The sequence below is a fragment of the Cetorhinus maximus genome, chromosome 3 (genome assembly GCF_964194155.1).
Source record: "Cetorhinus maximus chromosome 3, sCetMax3.hap1.1, whole genome shotgun sequence".
NCBI lineage: Eukaryota > Metazoa > Chordata > Chondrichthyes > Lamniformes > Cetorhinidae > Cetorhinus > Cetorhinus maximus.
Window position 1 is genome coordinate 203,757,454 of NC_135881.1, and position 27,872 is coordinate 203,785,325.

Consider the following 27,872-nt stretch of genomic DNA (forward strand, 5'->3'; position numbering starts at 1 on the left):
ACAACTCGGCCATCCTACAACACCATGGCTTTTCAAAATCAACCCAAGCGAGCAAGGGACAGCAGCATATTTTTGGACTAGCAACCCAGAGATGTGATCCAGTGATGGAAGTTCAAATACTGCCGCAGTTGCTGTGGAATTAAAATTTAATTAAATAAATCACAAAATGGTGACAGTGAAACTACTAGGTTGTTGTAAAACTTGATCTGATTCGCTAATGTGCCTTAGGGAAGGAAACCTGGCATCCTTACCTGGTCTGGCCTATATATGACCCTAGTCCCACAGCAATGTGGTTAACTCTTAACTGCCCTCTTAAATGGCCTAGCAAGCCATTCAGTGCAAGGGCAATTATGGATGGGCAATAGTTTGCTTAGGCCTGCAAACGAACAGCACAGAGAGTCAATATTCTAATTAATTAGTTTTAATTTGCTCAGAAATGGAGTGATTCACAGTAGAGGTAAGCAGAAAGGTTTCGGTAAACATTTCATGAAAGGCTGTGATCGTTTTTGTGTCTGCTTTGAATTTATAAATCCCGCCCAAGTCTTGCAATTTCTTCAATCAGGAAGTCGACATCAGATGTGCTTGTAGCTGGGTTCGAAAAAACCATCCGGAAGAAATTCACCTTGTCCCCTTGTGGTTGGTACCCAACCATTGACGATCCTTCCTCCATCATCCGAGCTTTAATCTTTGGCGCCACCTGAATATTGACAAAGGGTTAAGTTCATGATTTTGTGGCTCAAATAAAAATGAGACATTGGAAAGGCAGCTGCTTCATGACAGGAATTCTCAATCAGCCAGGTTCTGATGAAAGATCATTGACCTGAGACGCTAATTCTGTTTCTCTCTCCACAGATGCTTCCAGAGCTGCTGAGTACTTCCAGCACTTCCTGTTTTTATGTCAGTTTGGAAGAGCGGGGGCAGGGGATTTGGGGAGGGGGTTGCTGGAGGCACAGTTTTAACTGTGGGACAGATTAACTGGCAAAATAGTTATGGTTTTCATTTGCCTTCCTGTGGATTATAAGAAAATAAAACAGACAAAAACTGCTCAGACTGGCAACAAAATGTATACGCGAGGTTCAACACACCAGGATGAAATTATAAAATAACCTATTGAAATATCAATTTTAGATATAAAGGCTACCATCACTAAGAAACTTAGACAGTCCCCAAGTACCTGTGATTTTCCCCATGACAGTTCTGATTTCTCAGGCAAGATCAGATGCAATAAGTATTGAAGAAATGGAGATAGATGTATAGATAGATGATAGATGTATAGATAGATAGGTTCTTGATTGGTAAGGGGATCAAAGGTTACGGGGAGAAGGCGGGAGAATGGGGTTGAGAAACTTATCAGCCATGATTGAATAGCAGAGCAGACTCGATGGGCCAAATGGCCTAATTTCTTTTCCTATGTCTTATGGTCTTATGGTCTAATAGGTGTTTTGGGTTCTGCCAGTCAGTGAAACCCCAATGGCAGTATACAATGAGTGAGATTAGAGGCCAGGATTTACTGTAGAAATAATGACATTCACTGTAATTTATGTGCAAATCAGACAGCAACTTCCAACGAGTGTGGAAAATCTGCATATTGATATCCAATTGCCGCTGCTCTGTAAGCTTTGTGATCTCGCTGCCTGGCTCCCTACTCAAAAGTATTGAACGATGTGAAGTTCCTGTACAGATGCCATTGATATGGACTAAACTTGCCACAGAAAGTTAGGGCTTGTTCATTACAGTCTAAGTACCATTTTAAAGGTGCAATCAGTCTTAATTACCATTGGACAACTCTGGCACTAAAAATTAACTTTACAAGTATGGAACATTATTCCTTCAGGTTTTAATTATTGTTGGGGATTTTAGAGAATTTTATTTTACTTTCTGTCTCTTATTTCAAACTCTCTTAATTCCATCTTTCCTTTCCTCATTTTATTTTGTTTTCTGTGCCTTATTTGAGACAAATTAGATATTGTAACTGACACATGGTGCTTCAGACTCTGTGCTGCTCATTTCACAATACTTCAATCTGATTGGTTAAGGAGACACGCAGTTGCCTACCTGGTTCGCACAAGTCCCAGTTGCCCTGTACAATGCACTGTGCTGTTTGGCTGTGGAACTTGCAGCAACTTCCAACACAAAAAAAAAGTCACAGAAATGAACTGGGTAAGATAAGAACCATTCATTCACCCAGTACAGTAAACCTTGGCCCAATCGAACTTGTGCTATTTGAGAGGAAAACCTCCACTGGGAGTGGTGAGAAGCGCTCTTCACAAAAAAATGTTCGATTGCACTTAAAATGTACCCCCTTTACTTTGCAAGAAAATGATACATTGAACTTTAGAAATAGTGAAGTTTAAAGATAGTGATCAGCAAATGTAAAATTGCCGATGGATATAGCATTAATAACTTTGGGAGTTTCTGACTGTACTTTTCAGGCCAAATTTTCTCTCTGTTCTTCTTCACAACCTTTCCTCAACAGAAGGTAAAGCTTCTTATTGGGCTACTCTTGTGACATTTTCTCAAGGACTTGGGACATGTTGCAGATGCAATCAAATCTTTGGTTATAACAAATGCTGATGGATATGCTTTATCTTTCATATTTTTATAGGAGAGAAATATCTTCTCTATGTGATATTTAGAAGTTCAAAGAGATGCTGTAAAATTAAGCTTTGTTGTCAAAGCATAAAATCTCTACCACAGATTGGAGCCATTCTCCTGTATATCCACCCAGTGCTGTTCCCTCAAGTTGTTGCCCATTGGTGGCCATGCCTTCAGCCATCTAGTCTCACACCCTGGGATTCCCACTCTGACCCCCTCTATCTCTCTATGTTTCTCTCTTCCTTTAAAACCCTCCTTAAACCATAGTGCTTTGATCAGGCTCCTCATGTTTCCTTCTTTGGTTTGGTGTGAATTTTTGTCAGATGAAGGTTCTGAGGTGCTATCCACGTGAATTCTGCTGTACTCGCACGAGTTGTTGTGACTCTTCTTTGTACCTGTGATATCGATGACTTCATGTGGGCTTCATTCCTAAACACATCATTCCTACCTTGGGAGCATTTATTTCTTCATATCTCAGTCTTCAGCTGCATGGAATGGATTGTGAGGGTCCAAACCCAGTTACATTTCCTCCACTGGGTTGAACTGAATGCTGGTGGTGGTGTTCCGACGGCAGGCCGGAAAACCTGGGACTACCCCGATGTGGCCGACTCTGAGAGTGCTGACATTGAATCCGAACATTACTCCTAGCCATTGACAAGCATAGGCTACCGGTTCAATCGTGATCCAATGCAACCAGGAAAAATATCATAGTCTACTGTCTTTTGTTTCAAAAAGGGGTTTGGATCATCTTTCTGTGATTAAGTATGTCTGATGTGGTGTACGGACACCAGCAAAATAATGTTTTGATTGTGGGTTTAAGGGATTTTCATGAGCGCCAGACAAAACATCAGAGGAAGATGGGCAGAAATCTTCGAGAAAAGATACCATTTATGTCATTGTTTCAGGTTTCTACTGGTCCTCTCTGGTTTCATGTGAGAGGTTTAGGGAAAATCGGCACATTGTTTTATTTGAATTGCATCTTCTACTGGATGATTGAATTGTCTTTGGCCATGGAGAGAAACACAGGCCAGATATCCAGCTCGCTCTTGCATATTGCCAAACAGTGAACACTTTCGTCAATAACACCAGATTGAAAGCATACCTGATGAAGCTTCCTGCCCAGCTCTGCATTTTCAGGCGTTCCTTGGAGACTTGGTGGAATGTACCAGAAACACACGTTGGTATGCTCGGGCTGAGTGGGAACGGGAAAGTAAAACAGACAAAATGCTTGTTGTTATTCAAAAGTAGTTATGGAAAACCGCTGATTAATGTGTCAGGATTATTTTTTTTCTTGCCAATCTGAGGAGTAAACCTTTGCCAAACTCTGCACCAGTAATGTATCAATCCAAATCACAAATCAACATAAGGAAGCAGACAGGTTTGACACTGTGGATGGTGAAATCGGTCCTTTGCAAAAGTGCAAAATGGGCGACTGCCAGTTTAGCTTGCTTTATACTCCGACCCGCAATGTCCTTTTGTCACTGATTTCAAAATATAAAAGCAGGGCCAAATCCATGTCGCCTTGCAAGCTTTCATCTGATCATAATACTGAATGGAAAAGAGGTCCCAATTTTTGTCTTTTTTTTTGCAATACCAGTGATTCAACAGTGATCAGGTGCCGAGGATGTGCTTTGCATTGGGAGTAGCGACTTTCGCAGGTTTATCTGATTCACTACAACGTTGTGATGCACCTGCTTCACCATTTTCCCAACAGTGCTCTCCTACCGTAGAATGGATAGCTTTACTTCCACACTCTGCATCCCGGTGAAGGAGCATCTTCAGAAGGCATGCTTGTATTATGGTCTCGTACTCAATGGGATTTGCGTCGAGCCAAGAAGTCGTTTCCTTTGGTCAGTATAGAGCACTATTTATATTGCTGATCAGACCTGAAATCCAACAGGCCTTTGAGAATCAAAGCCAATTAGAGTCATGGGCTGGGATGTTCCAGTCCCGCCGAAAGTGCTTCTGGCTGGGCCACCGCATTCCCTGCGGCAAGTCCCACAACGATGGGGCCGGAAAATCCCAGCGATAGAGTTAGAAAGCGTTACAGCACAGGAGGAGGATATTTGACCATCAATTTCAGGCCAGCTCTCTATAGGGTGACCCAGCCAGACCCATCCCCCCCGCTATATTACCGTTGCCTCAAAAATTTATTTCCCTCAAATGCCCATCCCAATTTCCTTCTGAAATCATTGATCGTCTCGGCCACACTCATAGGCAAGGAGTTCCAGGTCATTATCGTTCACTGCCTTTAAAACAAGGTCTTCCTCATAGCCTGCCTGTGTGCCTTGCCCAAAACCTTAAATCTGTGATCCCCTAGTCCTTGCACCATCAGCTGATGGGAACAGCTTTTCTTTGTCTCTCCTATCTGAACCTTCTACATCTCTACCAGAGCTTCCCTCAACCTCCTTAGCTCAAAGGGGAAATCCTCCAGCTCCTCCAGCCTAACATTGGCCCTAAGCTTCCTTATCCCTGGAACCAATTCTACCCAGACACTAGTTGCCAATTTCAGGTGCACAGCAACGCCAACTGGAGAAACCTGACAGAATTCTGGTGGAATGTCTGTTGCTCCAATACCATGATACTGGCTACCTGTTTGGGTAACAATTCAAATGCAATATACCACCGAATGACGGATCATGATGGGTCCATACCTACACTTGTGCACATGGGCAGCTGTGGGAAAAAGCTGAGCGGTAGCCAGGCATACTCCCTATACAGCGGGCAGAATTTTCCCTCCGTTGTGGGGGAGAGTTCAAGAGCTGGTGCATGGAGGCGTGCCACCGCCATTTTATGTGGGTGGGCCAATTAAGGCCCGCCCAGCATGATGTCCGCAAGGAAGCTCTATGCGCTCCCTGTGCGGGCGGGGGTGATTCCCTCAGCCGGGAGTGCGCTCTATCACACATGCGCACGAAAGAGCGCACTCATCTCCCTGAGGCTAAGTGCAGCCTCAGGGAGATTGGCTGTACATTAAGTAATATTGAAAACAGAAAAAAAAAATTCCCTGACATGTTCCCTCATGTGACACTGTCACATGAGTTGGGACATGTCCATCACTTTCAGTTTCACTTTTATTAAAATTTATAAACATACATGAAACCTCATCCCACCCGTGGATGAGGTTTGATGCTTTTCCCAATGCCCGCCAGGGCTCCCGGCCTGCCCGACAACCCTAAGGTTGGATGGGCAGGTCCACTAATTACATTAATTACTTTGTCAATGGCCTCAATTGGCCATTGACAGGTCGGCGGGCGCACAGCCGATTCGGCTGAGCCCCCCCGCCGACCTGGAAATTGAAATGGGGAGGGGCGGGGTGAAGTCGGGAGTTCCGCCCGACATCATCCCGCATCATTTTATGCCGACTGGGAAATCCTGGCTGGTGTGATGGGAATTATAAGGGACAGTCTCTGCAGACACGCACATTTCCCAACGCTACCGATGAAAGCCGAAATAAAAGACTTCAGCCTGTCCTCTTAGCTGAAAAGGTGAATAGTATGGAGAGATATAGGACGGGAGAAGATTAAAAAACAAGTTATTTTCAATAATATTGTCACACAGCCAACATGCCCCAGTAGACAAGCTCCAATCAACAAACTGGTATCTGATTGAAAGCCAACGTTTAAGGGAAGACAGCAGTACACATCTGAACACTGTCATGAAAAGCTGATTACAGCCATGAATTACTTACCGGCATATTGAACTTTTTAAGGAAGACTTGTGTGTTTTTAAAGAAATACAATAATGACACTGAGCAAAAGATGGCTGATAATGTAACGTGACCACTTTCTGGAAAATTCCTATGTGAATTATACTGACGGACCCGTCCTGAGAGAATATGGAATGTGTGCCTGAAAAGGTGCCATGGCTTTCTTCAAACAGAGACACTGGAAAGGGAGATAGGAAATATGCGAAAGACTGAACTTTAATCTCCTGTGGTTGAAGAGACTAAAGACTGATTTGCACGTCTCGGCAGTCACCCAAAAACTCATCTCCCATTGATTGACATCTCAGAATATGTAAATAGTTCTGAGGTGGATGCAAGACAACTATTTCCCTCATGGAATACACAGAGAAAATGGGTTAAGAAGCTAGCTGCAGGGCAGTGCAGGATATACACTGTGTGCTGGGAGAGTGACAAGCATAAGAAGACCAACTAGTCACCCCTGCAGTTGCAGGTGAAGTCTCTCTGTCTCTCTCTGTTGCTGGAGGCAAGGCTCAGCAGAAGCCACAATCAAAAAAGAAATAGGACAGGCCATTCAGCTTCCCTGTACAACCACGTGTCTCCAAAATTAACTGTGAAACGGCCAAAGTCAGCTCTACCGGAATCACCCAACCTAATAGCCGCAAGGTACCGCCATCTACCCCTCACAGATAAGACAAAGACTGATTTGTTTTTTTTTTAGCTTTTATTTGGACTCAACTTTTCATTTCTGATGTGTGTTGCATTTTTATTATTTTCCTCGGGTTTTAGTAACTAATAAACTTACTCTTTCTTTGACTCAAGAAAGCCTGGTTAAATTGGCTCCATCTAAAAAAAATAAAATACATGCGGACTGGGAAAAAAATATCCACGGTGGGGAAGGGACTTGTTTTAAATTAAGCTTGTCGCGACCAACCGAGGGGGTTGAATAAAGAAGGGGAGCCAGCTCATTCCCCCTCACCCGGGGGCATAACAAAGTTGGGGTCCTGTTCAGGAAGTTACCAGACTGGAGGACCTCGCCCGGGGACAGGTGGTAGCAACGCTTAAGGGTAATTTTACGTATGCATTCTCCCAGTTTGGAGCTTCACAGATCAGAAGCTGGCATAACAGGGTGAATGGCAAGGATGTGACACACCCCTGCCACCCCTCCCCGCCGACCCACCCCACCACCACAGTTTGCTGGCTTTAGGTTTCATGGATAAATAATCTTTTCGATATGTACCTCCCTGGGAGGACAGAACTTGCCCCTGAGGCCATGTCCTCATAAAATTGTCCCTTTAAGATGGCACCAGGTACAGAAGGAAACGATGGGTCATTTTTTTCACTTTTGCGATCTCTTTATGCCTGATCTTCTGTTAAACTATTTTAATTAGATAGAAAATTGGTCAGGTTGCATCATGAGCATGCTACCTTCTGCCTCAATATTCCAATATGTGTGCATAGAATGTGATCCTTACCATTGGAACTTTACCCTTTATTCATCCCTATTTATTGGATTGTAATCCAAGGTACTGTTCCAATGTTCTCTTTCACTATGTACAGTATACAATAAAAGCACAATGCTTCGAAACTTACTTTATCATCAAACACCAGCTTAAAATCATCCCTTCCTTTGAGCTCGCTGTGGAGATACTCTGCAAGTTCAAGGCATTTATTGATTTGCTTCTCAAACCCTGATGTACCCTGTAAAACATAACAGGAAAAGTTGATTTCTTTCAAACTGTGCTCTGATATCGCATGTGGTAACTTCAGTGACAAAACGGACTGCTCGTTAGAAAGAAGGATTTGCATTTGTGTAGCACCTCTCGCAACCTCAGGACTTTGTTTCATATGCTGGCTGCGTGGCTTACCTTATCTTAACGAATTGTGGCCTGACTCGGGTAGTAACTCCAAACTGGTTTATTTGCACTATGTACACCACATACATAATGAGCTTCTCAGTGGACACAGCTCCCTTGAGGTTCCATCTTCTTTACAGAGTCTCTATAACAGTGTCACTGTTACATTATGATCCACATCACTAATTCATGAGCATAACTACTCTATTAACCATTATACTACACTTCCCAAAGCACGTCATAGCCAATGAAGTGAGTACTTTTTGAAATGTAGTCATTGTAATGTAGGAAAAATAGCAAATGATCTGCACCCAGCAAACACTCACAAACTGCAATATGATAAGGACCAGATAATCTATTTTTGCAATGTTGATCAAGGGATAAAAATTGAGAAGATAACTCCCGTGCTCTTCTTCAAGATAACACTGTGGTGTCTTTCACACACAAGACAGAACAGTCAGGGCTTTAGTTTAACATCCCATCTAAATGACAGCACCTCTCAGAGTGTAGTACTCAGCCTTTCATTAGAGTAACAGCCTCGATTTTGTGGTCAAGGGTGGGATTTTCCAGCCCTGACACTCGCGGGCATCATCGCAGGCAGGATGGGAAAATTTGGAGAGCTGTTAAAAGTCAATGGCTTTCCTAATTTTCCCATCTACCCACACCCACTGCTGGTGGGGGTGGAAAACCTCAGCCTAAGTTTCCAGAATTGGCCTGGGACCCACAGCTTTCAGGATCTGGAAGTGTGAGTGTTACCAACTGGGCCACAGCTGCTACTCATTGAGCAGTGTAGAATTCTACTCAGTTAACCCAGTGGGAGATAATGATGCACTGGTAATGTCAGTGGGCTAGTAATCTAGAGGCCCAGATTGATGTTTTTGGCAGCATGGGCTCAAATCCCACCTTGGCATTTGCTGGAATTGAAAAACTAGTCTAAGTGATGGTGACCATGAAACCATTGTTGTAAAAAAAAGCCATCTGGTTCCCTAATGCTGTTTAGGGAAGGAAGTCTGCCAATTTTAATCTGGCCTGGCTTAATGTGATTCCTGACCCAGGGTAATGTGTTTGACTCTTAACTGCCCTCTGGCCTAGCAAGCCACTCAGTTCAAGGGCAGTTTGGGATGGTCAACAAATGCTGGCATTGTCAGTGATGCCCATATCCCATGAAAGAATAAAAAAAAAATATTGTGTGTGAGCATTGTTCAAGATTCCCCTGTGTTATTTAACTTTTGGTTTTACAATGGGCTTCCAAGCTGTAATGCTTAACATTTTTAAAAATTCATTTCCTTCTCTTTATTTTATACTGACTTTTAAATAACTTTTGAATGCTGGGCACTTTGACGGTGCAGATTTTCCCGCTGAGTTTAATCTGTCAACATTGTGAGGAGATGGTGGCTTAGATGTGACTCCAGACCCACAACAATGTGGTTGACTCTTAACCCAAATGCCCTAGCAAGCCACTCAGTTCAAGGGCAATTAGGGATGAGCAACAAATGCTGGACTTGACAGTGATGCCCACATCCCATGAAAGAATAAAAAAAAGAATAAAGATCTTTGGCTGGCTTAGAATCCTTAAAGGTTATGCTGCCTGGGTTAGATGAAAAGGAAGTGGATGAAGGCTGGTATGGGACATGTACACTGGCATGGAGCTGTCAGGCTGAATGGCCTGGTTCTGTGCTCTACATTCTAACTGTATGTAAATATTCCAAGCCTGAGTGATGGTGGCCACCAAACCAGGTTACCATTTTTTGAAACATAGTCATTTTCCAAAAGTAAGGATGACACAAATTTGACATCTTTTTGCAGCTAAATCAAACGGACCTGTTGGGCCAAATTGACTTGAATAATGACACGATTCACCATAAAGGATATTAAAATGGACCTGCAAGCTGTACCTATCCTGAGTTTAGTCCCTTATCTTTGAACCTCTATTTCAGCACGTGTTGAGTTGTGCGAGTGGGGGTCCCTGTGGAGGAACAGTTTCCGCTTTCTGTGAACTGTTAATCATATAGATAAATGATTGGGACTCAGAAATTGGAGCCTTGCTGTCACAACTTGCAGATGATACCAAATGGGGGTGGCAAAGCTTAGGAGGCGGAGAATCGAACCGAAATGCAGGAAGGCATAAAAGGCCAAACGGAGAGTAGTGGGGTAAATGACAAATTAAATTCAATACAGTGAAATGTGAGGTGGTTTCAGTAGGTGGAGTGAGGAGAGGTAAGAACCAAATGGGGTAGATGTGCAAAGAGACCTGGGGCTACCAATACACAAATCACTAAATATAATGATACAAGTTGCTAAGACCATAACTAGCACAAACAACGTACTGGGGCTGATTTCTAGAGGAAGGTCACATCTAATGTATACAGAGTCTTGTTTGGACAACACTTGGAGTCCCAAGCATAGCTTTGGTTCCCACACTATAAAAAGGGTGTTAAGGAACTGGAGATAATAGAGGAAAGAAATTACAAAGATGATCACCAGAATTGAGAGGCCACAGCTATGAGGAAAGACAGGAAAGGTGGGAGCTCTTTTCTCTGGAGAAGAGAAGAGACCTGTCAGAGGTCTTTATAGCTATGAAAGGGTTCAGTAGCGTAAATGTAGAGAGACTGTTTCACCTGTGGGTGAGTCCGGAACAAGGGGAATAAACATAAGATAGTCACTAACAGATCAGAGGAATTTCTTTACGCTGAGAATGTTGAGAATGCATGACTTGCTGCTGCACGGGGCGATTGTAGCAGAGAGGACTGATGCATTTAAGGGGAGGGTTGATGCATTTAAGGGGAGGGTTGATGCATTTAAGAAGAGGGTTGGTGCATTGATGAGGGAAAGGGAATGGGATATTAGCGAAGGTTGGAAGGAGGTAATTTGCTTACAGTATCAACAGCAGCAGTGATCAATTGCGTTGAATGGCCTGCTTCCATCCTGTAGATTGTGTGTATATCTATGATAATTGTAAAATAAATGAGAATATTAAGTGTTCACATATTAGCATCTCATAGTATATTTCAGAATTAATCTTCACTTTCTGCCAATCTTCATTACCTTTGCTTTCCACATCAACCAGAATTTGAAGACATCTACATGACGACCACACTGAATTGTTTTATCTCCTGTATCATAGGATGTGTTATATGGTTTGTCATCCTGAAACAGGTACTGTGCACACATTTTATTGCAGTTCAGGAGCAAACCCTGTTAAAGATCATAACAGTTGATAAAACACCAAGGCAATATTTTCTTTAACACATAGTTATTTACTTGCTATACGCTCCATTTTATGTTACAATAATTACCCTTTATATGACGTTGGCAGCTTAGATTTTGTTTGTCCGTGTACGCCCACTGTTATCCTGCCCCGAAGCTCCCTCCTGTGTGTTGGGCAGGTTAGGAGCAATAGTTGTATTCCTTTGAAGGAGAGGGGGATAGGATTGCTGCATCAGTGTTAACATGCACTTCCTTATCTCTCATGCTCTTTCCGATCATTGACTGGGTGTCAAGGAAACACACTTACTCAAAGTGAAAGCTCTGGGAATGATTAATTAAATCTCCACCATTCATTCAGCTCACAATGGCTGCTAGACTTGATGGACAAGTTACTTGAAGAGACGATGCACCTATGTCTTTCATCACCATGGGATGGCACACGCTCATTTGGAAGTCATAAGTGCCCCATGCCACTCACATTCCCTCTAGTGTTGTTCTCTCTCATAATCAAGGTCTCAGAAGGTCAACAGCAGAAACTAGAACTGGAAGAGGAACAACACTGCTGTAAATCCCCAGTGCATGAGCAGGAAACTCCTTATATAATAAAATTAGATTGCAGGTACAGATAACACAGTTCTCCTCATGTAAGTGATCTGCCAGTCATCAGCCAGCAGGTGACATAATTCCCATAATTCCCTCTGAGGGATGAGGCCCAGCCTTCTGAGGTAGTTCAGAGAAATCTGAGCAAGGTCTTTGATGTATCATGCTAAGTACTTCCTAACTAGCCATTCCATATTGCCCTCTACTTCAATACATAGGAATAGCAGAATTCCCATCGGAATAACATATGTGCAATCCACAACTGTATCTTCTGAAGTGCTGACTGCTCCAAAGGGACAGTTTGGGACTTTAAAGATGATAATGAAGATGCAAGCCTCATCTTATTCTGCTTTTTGAGTTTACCTGTTGTTGACTGAATTTCCAGAGTGTCAGGAAATCCTACAGTTACACCAGGCAAGGCCCTGTCGGATCCTGGAGGTGCCTTTACACCAACATCCTGGATATAGCATGCCAGCCTGATTGAGGAGCCTCTGCGATTGGTCACTACCCACACGACCTTCCCCACTTCCCCACCTCCCAGGCCTTCGATCCTGTCCCACTAAGAGCTCGGACCTACCACCTGCAGGCTTCAATCTCAAGCCCAGGCCTTCGATCCTTTCCCCCCACCTCCCTCACAGCTCTGATTCCCCTGACTTCCCTGCCAGCTCTTAAGGCAACACACCAGCCAACACCACCCTCTTCCCACAAACCCCCACAACGGGCCTCCAATTCATCCCTGAACTCCCCCCAAATATGCTTCTGCCCACCTCCCTTCAGGCCTCCGATTTCCCTGCACCTCCAGGCCTCTGATCCATTCCCTATGACCTTGGGATTGGCCTCCCCCAGGGGATTGCACCCTCCCTCACAATCATTACCCCTTCTGAGATCAACGGGCTCCCCCCGCAGCTCAGAGGTCGACTCACTGTGCCACACTCCCCCAGTCTGATACACCCCTCGCTGTCACGGGTGTACCTAGTCCTGAGGCCTTCACTGCCCAGTTCCCTGCCTGACTGGAATCCACCCTGTTGATCAGGCCTGGTATCTGGGTGGGGAACCAAACAGCTACATCTTGTACACGCGGTGAAGTTAAAATTCCACAGCCTCCGGGTGGACTCCTGACTCTGGGTTCTCTGTGACTTTCTGATCCTTCCTCCCACTCAATACAGAATATGACAATTAAAATCTGGACCTTAATGCTTTTTTCTGCTTCCTCCCCCCACCCCCGACTTTAGTAAGAACAGCTCTCCCCCTCACCACGGTGGTGCCCAATTTTAGATGATCACAACAAGCTTCTGGGATTTGTTCATGGGGTGTGGGCATCGCTTTATTGCCCTTGTTCAGAGGGCTTTTAAGAGTCAATCACATTTCTGTGGGTCAGTCACATGTAGGCCAGACCAGGCAAGGACGGCAGGTTTCCTTCCTTAAAGGGCATTAGTGAACGGGATGGGTTTTTACGACAATCGGCAATGGTTAATTCCAGATTTTTATTGAATTGAAATTCTACCAGCTGCCATGGTGAGATTTGAACCCTGGTCAGCAGAGTATTACCCTGGGTCTCTGGGATACTAGCCCAGTGTCAATACCACTACGCCACTGCCTCCCCCATTCCCCATTCCTTTCTCCATGGCAATGACTCAGCCAATCAGAGATGACTTGCCAACCAATCAGCACCCTTTTCCCCTGCAGAATAAATTGTGGTGATTGTTTTGAAATTTGAAATTGGTGCGTTTGTCCCGATGAGTGCAAGATGAAAAGCTTTGGCAACATGTCTCTCGTTTCAGCAAGATTCAAGCTCTTGTAATACCAAGCGACGTTTAGATACCTTTCCATGGATCAGAATTGCAGAGCACTGCAGGGGAACACCCAACATCTTGTGTGGATTCCAGGTTACAGAGTTGGCCCTAGTACAGAGAACAGCCTTGTAGCAGCAGGAAAAGTAAAATTGTCACACGTATATTTTATATTCACAATGATTTCCGTGGGCATTGCGAAATGCGTAGAAATTTACCTTTCAATCCCATTTGATTTATAACGATGCTTCTGTGACATTAATAAACCACCACCCCAAGCTGCCTGTTTTAAAAAAAAACAAAGATTACTTTCATAGGAAAAAGCAATGCGTTTGTCATGCAAAACACTAGCGATGTTGTTTTATCTGAAGCTGTTATGGATTTTAAACTACATACTCAGAAAGCTACGTCGACGGACTAGTAATTCTGAGGCCCAGGCTAACTCTCTGAGAACACAGATTCAAACCCCACCACGTCCGCTGGTGTAATTTAAATTCAATGAATAAAATCTGGCATTGAAAGCTAGTCTCAGTAATGGTGACAATGACAGCTATCACCGCTTGTTGTAAAAACCCATCTGGTTCCCTCATGCCCTTTAGGGAAGGAAATCTGCCATCCTTACCTACCAGTCTGACCCACATGTGACTCCAGGCTCATAGCAACGTGGTTGACTTTTAAATGCCCTCTGCAATGGCCTAGCAAACCCATTTGGGGATGGGCAACAAAATGCTGGCCTTGCCAGCGATGCCCACATCCCCAAAAGAAGCTAAAATGACACACCGCTGGAAATATTTTCTCCTTAAGAGTGCCGACTGTGTGTGTGTGGTGGTATTTTAAATATTGAGGGTCTCCTAAAGAATCGCACATTGTAGCAGAGGGTCCAAAAGGAAAAGCAGTCACTTATTATAGCACATCATTTGAGTGTTTAGTCGAAGGTGGTAATAGCCAGCTCTGCGACAGAAGGTGATTGGCCAGCCAGAGTGAAATCACTGTTGGGGGACGATCGCGGGTGGTGGCCTGATTCCCGGCTGCTTCTGGGCGCACCGACCACGCCCGCACGCCAAGAACAAAATCCTGCCCCTGGGACCTGAGAACCAAAACCAAATGCTAACATTCCAGTGCAGTACTGAGGGGGTGCTACACTGGAGGAGGTGTTGTCTTTTGAATGAGATGATAAACTGACACCCTGCCCGCCCTGTAAGGTGGATATAGAAGATTGCATGGCACCCTTTGTCAGAAGAGCAGGGGAGTTATTGCTGGAGTCCTGGCCGATAATTATCCCCCACTCAACACCAAATATTATCTGGTCATGGTCACCTTGCCGGTTGCGTGCAGACTGATTGCTCTGTTTCCTACAACAGTAACTGGGCAGTATGGTCCACCCCTGCTCCTATTTCTCGTGTCCCTGACTACTGTCCAAAAGCACTTCAGTGGCTGTAAAACACTTTGTGCTTGTGAAATGTGCTATAAGAAAACAAGCTTTTCCTCCTTTATTGGAAAATGGCGGCTTGCAGGGAAATACTGGGATGCGGCCAAACCGTGTGGAGCCTTCAGCGTTTGAGTCACTGCTTTCTGTTTGCTTTCCAACGCAAGGGTACTTCTGCATTTTCTGCTCTGTATTCATAGCGAGTGGATCATGGTATCAAATCTTCGAACGGGTGTGATTAACCGATCCTATTGTATTTGAAAGATCCTTACATCAACATGCATCCAAAGGCTGTGCCTTTCACAAATGTCTGCAATGTCATTGAGGGGATCAAAGGCTCCAAACACAGTGGTCCCAGCTGTAGCGTTGACATACAAAGGAACAATGCCCTGTAAGAGAAACCTGTTATTAGTCCCTTGCTTGATGTGTACGTGTTCTATACAGCTTTAAAAAAATGGCTGCCCCCTGCGGTTGAAAGAATAGTTTTTGCTGTGGGTTTAGTCAGGTTTTCATTTTGGGTTTGTTTCTAGTTGTTGCACGTATAATTATTAACATAACTAGGCAAATTCGTTGCTCCCGAAAATAGGTTCAACAAGGCCCAATTTCAGTGACCAATATCCTGGGCTCCACGGTCACCTGGGGAAGAAATTCCCCCCCCCCCTGTTGCGGGGGTGGTTGTGCGGGGACGGGCGGGCGCAAACCTGATCGGGGGCCGTGCCGCCATTAAGCTCGGAATGAAAGTTTTTATTAAAGACAGAAAAATTATTCAGACGTGTCCCCTCATGGGACGAGTCACATGAGCTGGGACGTGTTTATCAAATGTTTGAAATTTTAAAATTCGATGAGTGAACCCTTCATGAAGCCTCATCCCGCCCGTGGATGAGGTTTCGTGAGAAATGTGAAGGCCGCCTGGGCTCTTCACCTGCCCTCCCGCCAACCTTAAGGGTGGACAGGCAACTTTCTTAACCACTTTAATTACTTTCTTAATGGCCTTAATAGGACTTTGATAATTTGGTGGGCGTGCAGCTGACTCAGCTGTGCGCTCGCCGAACTGAAAAATCGAAATGATGCGTGGTGACGTTAGGAACGCCCGGCCAACATCACCGCGCGTCGTTTTATGCGTCAGGGAAGCAGAGCCCGCCCCCCCCACACCGACCCGAAAATCCTGCATCCAACCCCAAATTTTCAACACTTGCTGGGTGGCCGCTTCAGACAGCACTGGGTCCATTAACACGTGTAAATGAAGGGCCCAACATCTGCCTTTGGAGCCCCTTCCAGAACTGCGATATTGCAGAGTGAGTAGGTATTAGTCTGGGCAGCCGCCTCCATCAAAAAAGCAAAATGACTCTTTTTTGGAATTTTTAGGAAACATTGCTGCGCGGCCAGCAGTGCTCTCTCTCTCTCGACTCCGCCATATCCCCGGTTGCTTGCTCCCCACCTCCGATACTGCTCCAGACCCCCTTACAGGACTTGAGCTTTTGGGGATGTTGGTGGTCAGACCAATGAGCCGATACTTTTTTACTCAAATGGGCGTGTTCCCCATAGAGAAACGATAGCTCGGGCGGCTTGCTCGCTCCGTTGATGTCAGTGAGGCTTGAGGCCTAGTTTCAGTCAGGAATCAGGCCTCTGATTTGGGCCTGTGTTTTGCCAATTAAGGCCCGCTTAGCGTAATACGCGAGCTGTAGCGCTCAGCGCTATCCGTGCGGGTGGGGGAGAGGAGGGAGAGTTGGGGCTGCACTCTTTCGCGCATGCCCGCGAAAGGGCACTTCAATCTCCCCGAGGCACGGAGCTGCCTCAGGGAGATTGGATCGATGTTGAAAAAATTAAATAAATGGTTGGAAGATTTATTTAAACATGTCCCCTCATATGACCATGTCACATGAGATGGGACATGTGTGACATGTGGGACATATTTATGAAAATTTTAAAATTTAATTAATAAACGCTTTAGGAAACCTCATTCCGCTCGTGAATGAGGTTTCCTAAAAAACGCAAAACTACTTGGCCTTTTCACCTGCCCGCCAACCTTAAGATTGGACGGGCAGCGTTGACAATGACCTTCATTGGTTCTTTAATGGCTTTAATAGGCCCCTTATATATTGGTGGGCGCGCAGCAGACTCCGGCATGTGCCTGCCGAACCAAACATCGCAACTCAGCACGATGACATTGGGACGCCTGACGTCATCGTGCATCATTTTATACGTTGGCGTGTCAGGCCTGCTCCCGCTCACCAACTGAAAAATCCTGCTGTGCAGGAATCAAGGGATATGGGGACATGGCGAGAAAATTAAGTTGAGGTAGAAAATCACTTATGATTGAATGACAGAGCTTGAAGGTCCTCCTCCTGCTCCTATTTATTATATTCTTATGTATACTGGGCAACAACAGCAACAACAAGGGTAATCAGGGATGGGCAACAAATGTTGGCCTTGCCAGCAATGCTAACATTCCATGAATGCATAAAAAATGTTTTCTTTATATACTGCTTTTGATATATTTAAACATCCCAAGGTGGTTCACAGGGCTGTTATCAGACCAAATATGACACCAAGGTAGAAGATGCACAGTCTGGTCAAAGAGGTAGGTTTTAGGTAGCATCTTAAGGAATGAAAGAGATGTCAAGAGGTGGAGAGGTTTAGGAGGGAATTCCAGAGCTTGGGGCCTTGTCAACTGAGGACATGGCCGCCAATGGTGGAGCGATTAAAATTGGGGATATTCCGAAGACCAGGATTAGACGAGCGCAGATATCTGGAAGAGTTGTAGGGCTGGCGGAGGTTACAGGCAAGGCCATGGAAGGATTTGAAAACAAGGATGACGATTCCTCTCCCAGCCACCATCACAAAAAAAAGAGTAACAAGCCAATGATCTGATTGCACCGTTTGTGACCTTGATGTGTATAAAAGCACCACATTGTAAACAAAGCTTCAAAGAAATTAATTTTATTTCAATTACTTTGATGTAGTTCTAAGGGAGAGGGTAAACAGCTGTATAATGTATAAATACAAGTTTTCCCTTTGTATTTTATTGTAAGCAATCTGTCTTGTTTTCTGCCTGCCTTTAACTCTTCTGTTGAAGTGAACAACACTAACGTTGGTTAGTTTCCAGTAACCATGCTGCATGAGTGACAATTGCTGTTTCTTAAAATCACTCTTCAAAGACCTAGTAGCTATTCTAGTATCAGAAAAATAATGAGCTTCTATGTTTTGCCGCACCTGTGTGAATTATAAAGCAGTTACAATATTGTCAAAACGTCAACGATTTTCTCAACTGAGTATAAAAGAAAGTACAAATTATTCAGACATTGAAACTGCATGGGAAATGTCTGCTTCAAGTTTTCTGGGCTTTGTATTACTGGGGCCTCTCATAAGTGGACCATGTATCCCCACAGCCTGCAGTTCACCTTTACTCCCATTTTCCTTTGTTTTGCACGATATGTACTGTATTATCTCGTATGCCATCAAGCGCATTCTCATGTCATTACTGAAGACAGAAAGCATCTAGAGAGATGTGGCATGACTGTAAATCAACAGATCAGTTTAGTTTACATCAAATACAGAAATTAATAGGATAAGCTTTGCATAACAATGCCCGTTAAATTCTCATTGTCCCTCATCCTAGGAAGAACAGCAAAAACAGCGTGTCCATTCTCAGTGGAAATCAAACTTCAGATTAGCTGTCTCTAAACCAGCTGGCTCTATCTTTTCCATTATAGGCTATGCACTCATATAATAAGCCAGGAATCTTTGGCCAGAGAGTCAGAGTGAAAGAGGGCGATCCCTCAGCCCCATTTAGATTTTCAAATCAATAAAAGCCTTTTTTAGTGTAGCCACCCACGAGGACCCTTCCACAGGCTGAATGCAAACAAAGAAAACCAATTATGTCGATGGCTGAAGAAGATTTTACTCAATGATGTAAGTATTTTATCTAACTGACTTCCAAGGGATCCCCCATTGTTTAAAAGTTCCAGAAGTGTTTAAAAATGAACAGTTTCAGGGCCAAGAGCTGTTCTAACTTCATGCCGAGAAATGCCAGTGATTGAGTTCAATTTTTTTTGGTATTGACATTTTCAACTGCTATAGCAGCAGACTACAATGCAATGTGGCTGGCTTTGTGGGTTTAGCTCTTAAAGTAAGGATTTAACATTAGAGCAATATCATAACACAAATTGCAACAAAATCCTTCACAGGTCATAAGAGTAAAGTGTCCCAAAATGTTACAGGATCAATGAAGGGAAATGGGTCAAGTTGGAGGCTTTCAAAAAAATTCTGCAGATGCACGAGATGAAATTCAAGCAAAAAATTCTGAAAACAGGCAGTAACTTCAAGCTCAACATAGAAACCACAAAGAAGACTTAGACATAATCCTGGCTTGTGAGGCAGAGTCTATGTTTTGATAAATGAGACCACATGGTCTCCATTCCTTTCTAAAGCTGATAGTAGCACCTAAGATATCTTAACAATGTCTGTTGCACAGGAATTGGTGGACCTAGCTAAAGGTCAAGCAATTTAGATGAATGTTCATATCAGAAGAATTTAGAATACCCAGGAGAAAGACAGACGACTCTTTCTTAGGCTTCTGTTGAACTTGGTTGCAACATGTTCTTAGGGCCCTGTGTATTAATATATGTAGCTTCCAGTACACACAGATGCTCCACACTGCGAGCCCAACTGACAATCTTAAATTGGTTGTCAGTGTAATTTTTTAGCTCACTGAAGATTATTCATCAAATGCTGTACAATCACGGAATCACATCTAATGTTGGGCACTGTGAGTTGAGTTTTGCAAGCACGGGCTGGTTGGGCACAGTCGATGCCTTGCCTGTTGTGAACAGTGGCTGGGACATGCTGTTTGATATGATCCGCCAGTCTTTGGGACGTATGGCCTACATACCTAGATTCACACTGTACATCACATGTGCACACACAGCGCCTGTTTTAGCTAAACAAAGTAAGTGACAGTCATTGCTGACTCATTCCTCAGGGCAATGGCTTGACCAATCAGGTCTAGCTGCCTGGTTTAAATTTCAAACAATGTTTGGCAGTTAACTGTCAGTCACCATCAGTTGGTGCAATCTCCATGGCAATGCCTCTGCCAATCAGAGTCCACTTGCCAACCAATCAGCACTCTTCCCACGCAGTATAAATTGTTGTTTCCCCTTTAGTTGGTATCCTTGCGAAGTGTCCCGATGAATGCAAGATGAAAAGCTTTAGCATGGCTCTTTTTTCAGCAATACTCAAGTTCTGTACTACCAAAAGGACTAAATACTGGTCTATGTGACCTGGTTCCCTTGACTTGGAAGCAATACTAACAGGAAGGAAGTTAACATGTGAAAGCCATGTGACCAGACATAAAGGAGAGCTATAGATAAAGGAGAGCTGCAGCAGATAGGAGAACAGAGAGGGCACATTTACAAGGAGCTCTTATGTGTGTACTACACTTAAACAGGGCAGAAAACTGAAGACAGGGTTAGAGCAGAGATTGTGATTTAGGCGAATTTACTTCTGCTGCTTCAGTTTTGCCAGAGCTGACCAAACGTTTAGTGGAGTTTATTAAACAGTTTAGGTAAAGGAGTCTTTGGGGAATATGTGGTATCAAGACTGTCGTGAACCAAGCTAAGCAGGTGTGTGCCATCTCCACCTCCAGTGATGGCTGGAATACAGCTGCTGATGAATGTGACTTGAGGACTGATCAATTGAGTGGGAAAGTGAGAGATTCTATGTACCAGAAGCAAAGTTAGGGAACTTTGTAACTGCATGTGAGGTCACATGTCTATGGGGAGTAATGTGGATGCTTGTGGTTGTATAAAATGTCTCTTTGTTGTATTGACTATTTAAAGTGAAATGTACCTTTTTATTTGAAGTATCATGTGCCTATTAATTCATATTCAATTTGCATTGGTTCTGATTCATGTTAAAGTAAAAGTTACAAGAAGTGAAACCTTGTTTGGTCATTTCTTCATTTAGGGGTCATTTGGTAAATTTGATTATTTTAGTTTATGGTTGCCCCAAACAGGTGCGGCATCTTTGACAATGCAGCTCTCCTTCAGTACCACCTTGGAGTGCCAGGCTTGATTTTAGTGTTCAAGTCCTGGAGTGGGACTTGAACCCACAACCTTGTGTTGGAAGATGAGGACAGAAGAGACCTTATCGTGGGTGAATGAAAAGGTGAGGGGTGTGAGCAGAAAAAACTGGAAATGAATTCAGGGGCCCTATCAACCTAAACACCTTCCACCATTTCCACCACCTACAACACAATTTCACTACCTATTATATCTTTTCCTGCACTCCCCCTGATACTTCTTCTGTATCAGTTCATAGAATAAAACCTTAAACTCTGTTCACCATATTCTGTTCACCACTTGCAGTTTCAGGGACTGATGCAATTGGACTGTTAGGTGCCTGCACACCCTCCAGTATTTTTTCCATTTAAGTGTATACTTCCCTTCCCTGTTTTTCCTCCCAAAATGTGTCACTTCAAATTCGATTGCACTTCCCAATTTGTTCACTTATCTGTGTTCCTGAAGTCTTTTAAGTCCTCCCTACTCCTCATCAAACTCCTACGTTTTGCATTATCAGCAAATTTCCTGCTTGTCTTCTCCAGCGCAAATCACTGACAAAAATTGTATCTAACACTGACCCCTGAAAGTCCCACCTCCACCCCTTGTCCAAGTTTTAACAACAGCTATTTACCCTAACCCCACCTGTCAACCAACCTTCTGCTTAAGCTGCTACATTTGCTCTTAAACCACCCATATCAAAATCAAATTATTTGCATGGGCATCACTTAGTCCATTGAGTTTTCGGTAATTAGGGAATGGAGCGTATCCCATTTCCCTTGAAACAGCATTTCCCTAAATTGGGAAACACAATCTCTTTCAGTCCTGTGGGCGAATTGCCATTTTCTATATTCTAATTTGATCCATTGAAGTAATGAGCACTCCATGACTTGATTACAGAGAACCTAATTGAAAAGTATATGAAAAACATTATTTTTTGACCTCCCACTACCTAATTTGTATCGCACACACTCATCTGCAGCCAAACTAAACACACCAACCATTTTGATTTGCCCTATTAATATAATTAACATACAGGCCAATTAACCTTTCAATCACAAAATGAAAACACATCCATGGTACTTACATTAACTAAATTATCTTAGTTTGAAATTCAGTTTTTCATACTTTCATTAGTCATGGAAAGATTAACAGCAAATGTAAATATTGGATATTAATTCACTTTCGTACAAGTAACAAACCTTTTCTTTAGCTTCAATTATTTTTGCTTCTAATTCAGCTGAAATGATCTTCCCTCTGTGAGCATAAGTAGAGGAATATAAAAATTTAATGGAAGAGCTTAAGGTGGTTCTTACTTACACTGCTCAATAAAATTACAAAATGTTCATTGAGTGTTATAGCACTTGAATATCCAGTTATATCCTGATATCCTCTGAGAGCTAACATCAACTTGCATTTATATGGCACTTTTAACATAGTAAAATGTCCCAAGGTGATTCACAGGAGCATTGTCAAACCAAACAAGGACAAAGCCTTATCTACAGGCCTCTAGAGAAAGATGTGCAGAGAGACTGACAAAATGAAACAAATTGGGGAGGAGGAGGGGGAAGTGGGAGAGCAATCCATCAATGGGCAAATATATCAGAGTAAGTTCTTTTCCATCCATTGGGTTTTGGATAAGACCATAAGACATAGGAGCAGAAATTAGGCTATTCGGCCCATCGAGTCTGCTCCGCCATTCAATCATGCCTGATAAGTTTCTCAACCCCATTCTCCCGCCTTCTCCCTGGAATATTCCTGGAAATGCTTCGCGAAGACAGCTATGGTAAAGAACTTTGGAATAGCCAATTATAGGGAATTAGGAAAGGACTGACTGGTGAACTGGGGAGAACAGTTGTGCCCGTCAGATCCTTCCAGCTTGAAATCAGCAGCAGGCTGTAATAGAAGGTAAGTAAGAGAGAGCGCACTTCAAGATGGAGGTGCCTTCTCTCCAATCTCCCTTAAAGTGAGTCTGTGAAGTGTACTTTCCATTGTGCTAAAAGTAAAAGGGGAATGTTCCATTTTGTGGTTTCAAGTATAAGTTGCCTACATAGTGGGCAGGATTTTCGGGTCTTCGGGCGGGTGCGGTGGGCGGGCCTGGGAGCGGCCGGGAAATGGGGTCCGCCCTCCGCGATCGGCCCCCAACCGTGATTTCATGTTGGCTGGCCAATTAACAGCCAGCCAGCGTGAAAGGCGTGCTGAGAGGTTCAGCGCTACTGGGATGGAGGTCGGAGGAGTGTGAGCGCAAAAGCCTGCGCATGCGCGAGGGAGCACGCACTGAAATCTCCCTGAAGGCAGGAGCTACCTCAGGGAGCTGAAGGACATTAAAATCACAAATAAAGAATCTGAAAATGTGCAAAGCATGTCCCTGCATAGGACTCACTGACATGAACATATAAGTGCTATAAATAATATGTCAAAAAATTTTTTTTTTTTAAATGAATGTTTGAAACCTTATCCTCCCTGTGGATGAGGTTTCCTAAAAAATCCAAAGGCCGCTTGGCCAATTCACCTGCCCGCTAATCATAAGGTTGGATGGGCAGCGGAAAATAGGCTTAAATTAATTGATTAATGGCCTTACTAGGCCTCTTAATTGTCGGCGGGCACGCTGCTGACTCTGGCACCCGCCCGCCAACCAAAATATCGCGTGAGTGCACGATGACGTCATCACGTGCTATTTTACCGCTTGATCGGGTCGGGGGCGCACCTGCCCGCCCGCAGGGCGTAAAATCCTGCCCAGTGTTTAGTCAAAAAGTGTTTTTAGCCTTTTGTTACAGTAAAAGATTTAAGATGCGAAATCTTGCATCATCCTTTCCGCTATTAACTAGAAGTTCAAATTTCTTTTTAAAAGTTATTGGTCTCTATGGAGATTGTAATATTTATGGCATTAAGGGTGTTGTATAAATATAAGTTGTGGTTTTAAATTGCTTTGAGAAAGCTCGTACTACAACTGTTTAGCGTCAGCCTCTGGGAACTTGCTGTGGTTGCCAACATGGCTCATGTGTACTTGGTGTAAATTCTTTCAGAAATTGATGATGCCTCCCGAAATTCTTAAGTGACTAAAAAGAAAAGCATGGTAATTGTTGCTTATTTTATACCTTTAGGCAGAGTTATCATTATTACATAATGGTTATTTACCTCCCATTGCATTTTACTAGAACGACATTGTCTGTGCCAAACCCAAGCACTCCGGCAGCTTTCATGATTGAATAGTGGCTCTAAGGCAAATCAGAAAGTAAGTTATTATGTAATCTGGGAAAAGTAACATCTGTGACCAGCAGTGTAACACTTTCACTAACAACTATTTTCCAAAATTTCAAGTGTCCTTCAATCATCACCATCTTCTTCTGGCCTCTGCAGGGTCAGCTCAAGAAAGAAGTAGGTTTGCATGAAACACAGCTGGATGGAGTTGATGTCCATCTGCCCATTGATTTGCATCTATCTCACTTACTCAGCATGACACCGACTATAGAGCTCTGGCCTTATTCAAGCAGCATGGAGATGCATAATAGAATGTTTCTATCTGCTGATCTTGGAAATCCAACATCAAGATGCGTCATATGGATCTCCAAGGTAACAGGAACAGGTGCTGGACCTGGGTGCAAATTGTATGACTATAATGTTTGTTTAGACATAAATGGAGTGAAATTCTTTATTGTTGGCGAGGCCACCAGAATAATTCCCAATTGTCTCTCACACCTGTCAATGTTGGTTTTGATGATCAAACCCACTCCTGTTCAGCTGTTTGTTAAGGCCATTTAAAGGGAAGGTGCATTTTCTGATAGAAATGGTAAGCAAAGCAACATTATTGTGAAGACCAGGCAGCATGAATACACAGCTTAGAGCAGCAAGCATATGAATATTCTAAACAATTAAGGTGTAAAAGCTACAAGTGTCTGCCAGAAAAGATGTCTCCAAACGTTTTGTCCAGTTTTCCCTGACAGCAACTGAGGATCCCTTAAGTATCATTGAAAATGGCCACACCTGACTTGTCCTGTCCATAGTTTGAGTAAAAGCAGGAATAGTAACATGGTGGCAATGTTACTGGATTAGTAATCCAAAGGCAAAGGCTAATGCTCTGAAGTCATATGGCTTACAAGTGACTCCACACCCAATCAATGTGTTTGACTCTTAACTGTCCTCTTAAATGGCCTACCAAGCCCATCAGTTGTAGGTGGTTCGCCACCTATTTAAGAGCAATTAGGGATAAGCAATAAATGAAGTCCTTGCCAGCGATGCTCATATCACAAAAATAAATATTAATACGGAAAATGCTAGAAAAACTCAGCAGGTCTGGCAACATCTGCACAGAGAGAAACAGAGCCAATGCCTCAAGTCTGTATGACTCTCCTCTTCTTTAGAGTCTAAAAAAGACTTTAAAAAAACTGATGTTGGTCACATGAAGAGAGACCAATGTGCATTGGGGTCTAAGTGCTATCATTTGACTCCTATATGCATGAATAAATAAGTGTCCTTTTCAGATAAACTTCTAGTTAAATGTCTTATCCTAGGCTGCAAAATACTTACAAGTTCTGAAGTAAATAAGACCATCCTGGGAAGGCTGGCTACACCTTGAGTCTTCACTTCGGGAAAGCGCTTGTAGCGAGCAACGAGGATGCTGTACAAGTTTGACATGGCCCCCCCTATAAAGCAGAAACATGTTTATGGTTTGTCATCTTTGAGTTTGGTGCCAACATGCCCGGATACACCACAGGTTTCCCCCTCAAGATCACATAGTCCGACTTTATCATACCAATAGGAAAATAATTTCTGAACTTTATTTTCTCGGTCACCAAAAGTAAGGATGCTTTTTCTGTCTGAGAGGGCTGTGGATGCTTAGTCGTTGACTATACTCAAGACTGAGATCAATAGAGTTTTGGACATTATGGATCAAGTGACATGGAGATAGGATGGGAAAGTGGAGTTGAGGTAAATTGCCTGTGATATTATTAAGTGGGGAACAGGCTCGAGGGGCAGTATGGCTTACTATTTCTTATGTTCTTATTGTGATCTTATTTCTCTTTGAAGAGTTCCCCCACACTGCATTCGCCTTCCCAAAATCTGGGGATCTACTCCAAGACATTACCAATTCTGTACTTTGACAATGTGAATGCCTCATTGATTATCCAGCCTCTCATATAAAGAAGTACCTGTATAAAATTAACCAGACTCAAATCCATGTCATAATGCCCTGCCAGGTCATAATAAATTTAAAAAAAAATACCATTTACCTTTGCAAACAAATCTATTAGAATTCTGTTGGACATTGTCAACAAGGTACTTTGATTAACATTATTTCTCTTTGTGCTTATGATTGTTTATATGATGTGATACATTTTAGATAAATGGTTACTTCGAATATTTCTGGCCTCAATCTATTTAAATGATGCTCATTAATCTAATGTGATACATTTTAGGAAAATAATTATTTGAAATATTTCTGGTTGTAATTTAATTGTGGCACATTTAAAATAAATGCGGATATCTCACTTTTAAGTATATGTGTGAACTCACTTTTCTCTTTTTACTCCATTGGTGAGCTTTAACTAAAGACATATTCCAGTGACACAGTTTGGGATTTTTGGTCATTTTCTCAAAAGGAATCTTTGGATGTGAGCTGTGTTCCTTTTTAGCAAAATACTTGCCTGAAAGGCATTAACTTCAGTCAGTTGATGAATAAAAATGAAGGTGATTCTATCAGACACCCAAATAATGGGCAATATGTTTGCCATCTCTGATTATTCAGAAAGTTACTTCACACCCTAGTGTTGGAAGTCAGCAGAACAGCAAAAGGCTCCGGAGAGATTCAAGCACTGTGCAGAGCAGGGTACAGAGAGATTGTACTTTTCAGTGAGGAGAAAGAAAGACTTGCAGTTGTATAGTGCCTTTCATGACCATAGGACATCCCAAAGCACTTTATAGCCAATGAAGTGCTTTTGAAGTGTAGTTGCTGTTGTATTGTGTGAAATGCAGCAGCCAATTTGTGTGCAGCAAACTCCCAGAAACAGCAATGTGCTAATGACCAGATAATCTCTTTTAGTGATGTTGATTGAGGGCTATATTGGCCAGGACATCGGGGAGAATTCTCCTGCTCTTCTTTGAAATAGTGCTGTGGTATCCTTTATGTCTACCTGAGAGGGCAGATGGGGCCCCAGCTTAACATCTCATTCAAAAGATGGCACCTCTGACAGAGCAGTGCTAGGCAAGGTACTAGCCTTGATTTTTATGCTCAAATCCTGGAGTGGGACTTGAACCCATAGCCTTCTGACTCCAAGGTGGTAGCTGTATGACATACCAAGAGTGTTCTTCATTTTTGTAATAGTGTATGAACAGAAGTTACACCATGGGAAGAATTTTCCCGTCGGTGAGCGGGGACGGGGCCCACTCGCCGATGCATAAAATGACGCGCATGGTGATGTCGGGCACTTTCATCAGAGACAGTAAATCAATGCAGTAAGTGGGTAAATTTGGATTGTGACATCCCACTGGGAAAATCCCCTATAGTACTTGTAGTAATGGAAATTAACCGCAGTCCACAAAAGGCCAGAGGCATCTCACTCCATTGGAGAGAGACAATTAGCAATCTAGCTTGATGGGCAGACTCCACGTCAAGCATGGGGCAAGGCAAGGAGGCAGCCCTCCGTGAATTACCACAGCTAG

At 43.2% G+C, this 27,872-nt stretch overlaps 1 protein-coding gene across 1 annotated transcript in view; it reads right to left on the minus strand.

Moving 5' to 3' along the window:
- Positions 1 to 513: 513 nt before the first annotated feature.
- Positions 514 to 27,872, minus strand: part of LOC144679211 (glutamate decarboxylase 1-like) — a 49,242-nt gene continuing 21,883 nt past the window's right edge. The window contains exons 6-15 of the mRNA XM_078539645.1: positions 25,740 to 25,855; positions 24,351 to 24,430; positions 22,415 to 22,469; positions 15,429 to 15,545; positions 13,949 to 14,013; positions 13,763 to 13,841; positions 11,179 to 11,328; positions 7,871 to 7,978; positions 3,698 to 3,787; positions 514 to 697 (exon numbers count right to left, since the gene is read on the minus strand). Of these exons, the coding sequence (XP_078395771.1) occupies positions 524 to 697; positions 3,698 to 3,787; positions 7,871 to 7,978; positions 11,179 to 11,328; positions 13,763 to 13,841; positions 13,949 to 14,013; positions 15,429 to 15,545; positions 22,415 to 22,469; positions 24,351 to 24,430; positions 25,740 to 25,855 (1,034 nt within the window). The 3' untranslated portion in view covers positions 514 to 523. The remainder of the gene's footprint in view (positions 698 to 3,697; positions 3,788 to 7,870; positions 7,979 to 11,178; positions 11,329 to 13,762; positions 13,842 to 13,948; positions 14,014 to 15,428; positions 15,546 to 22,414; positions 22,470 to 24,350; positions 24,431 to 25,739; positions 25,856 to 27,872) is intronic.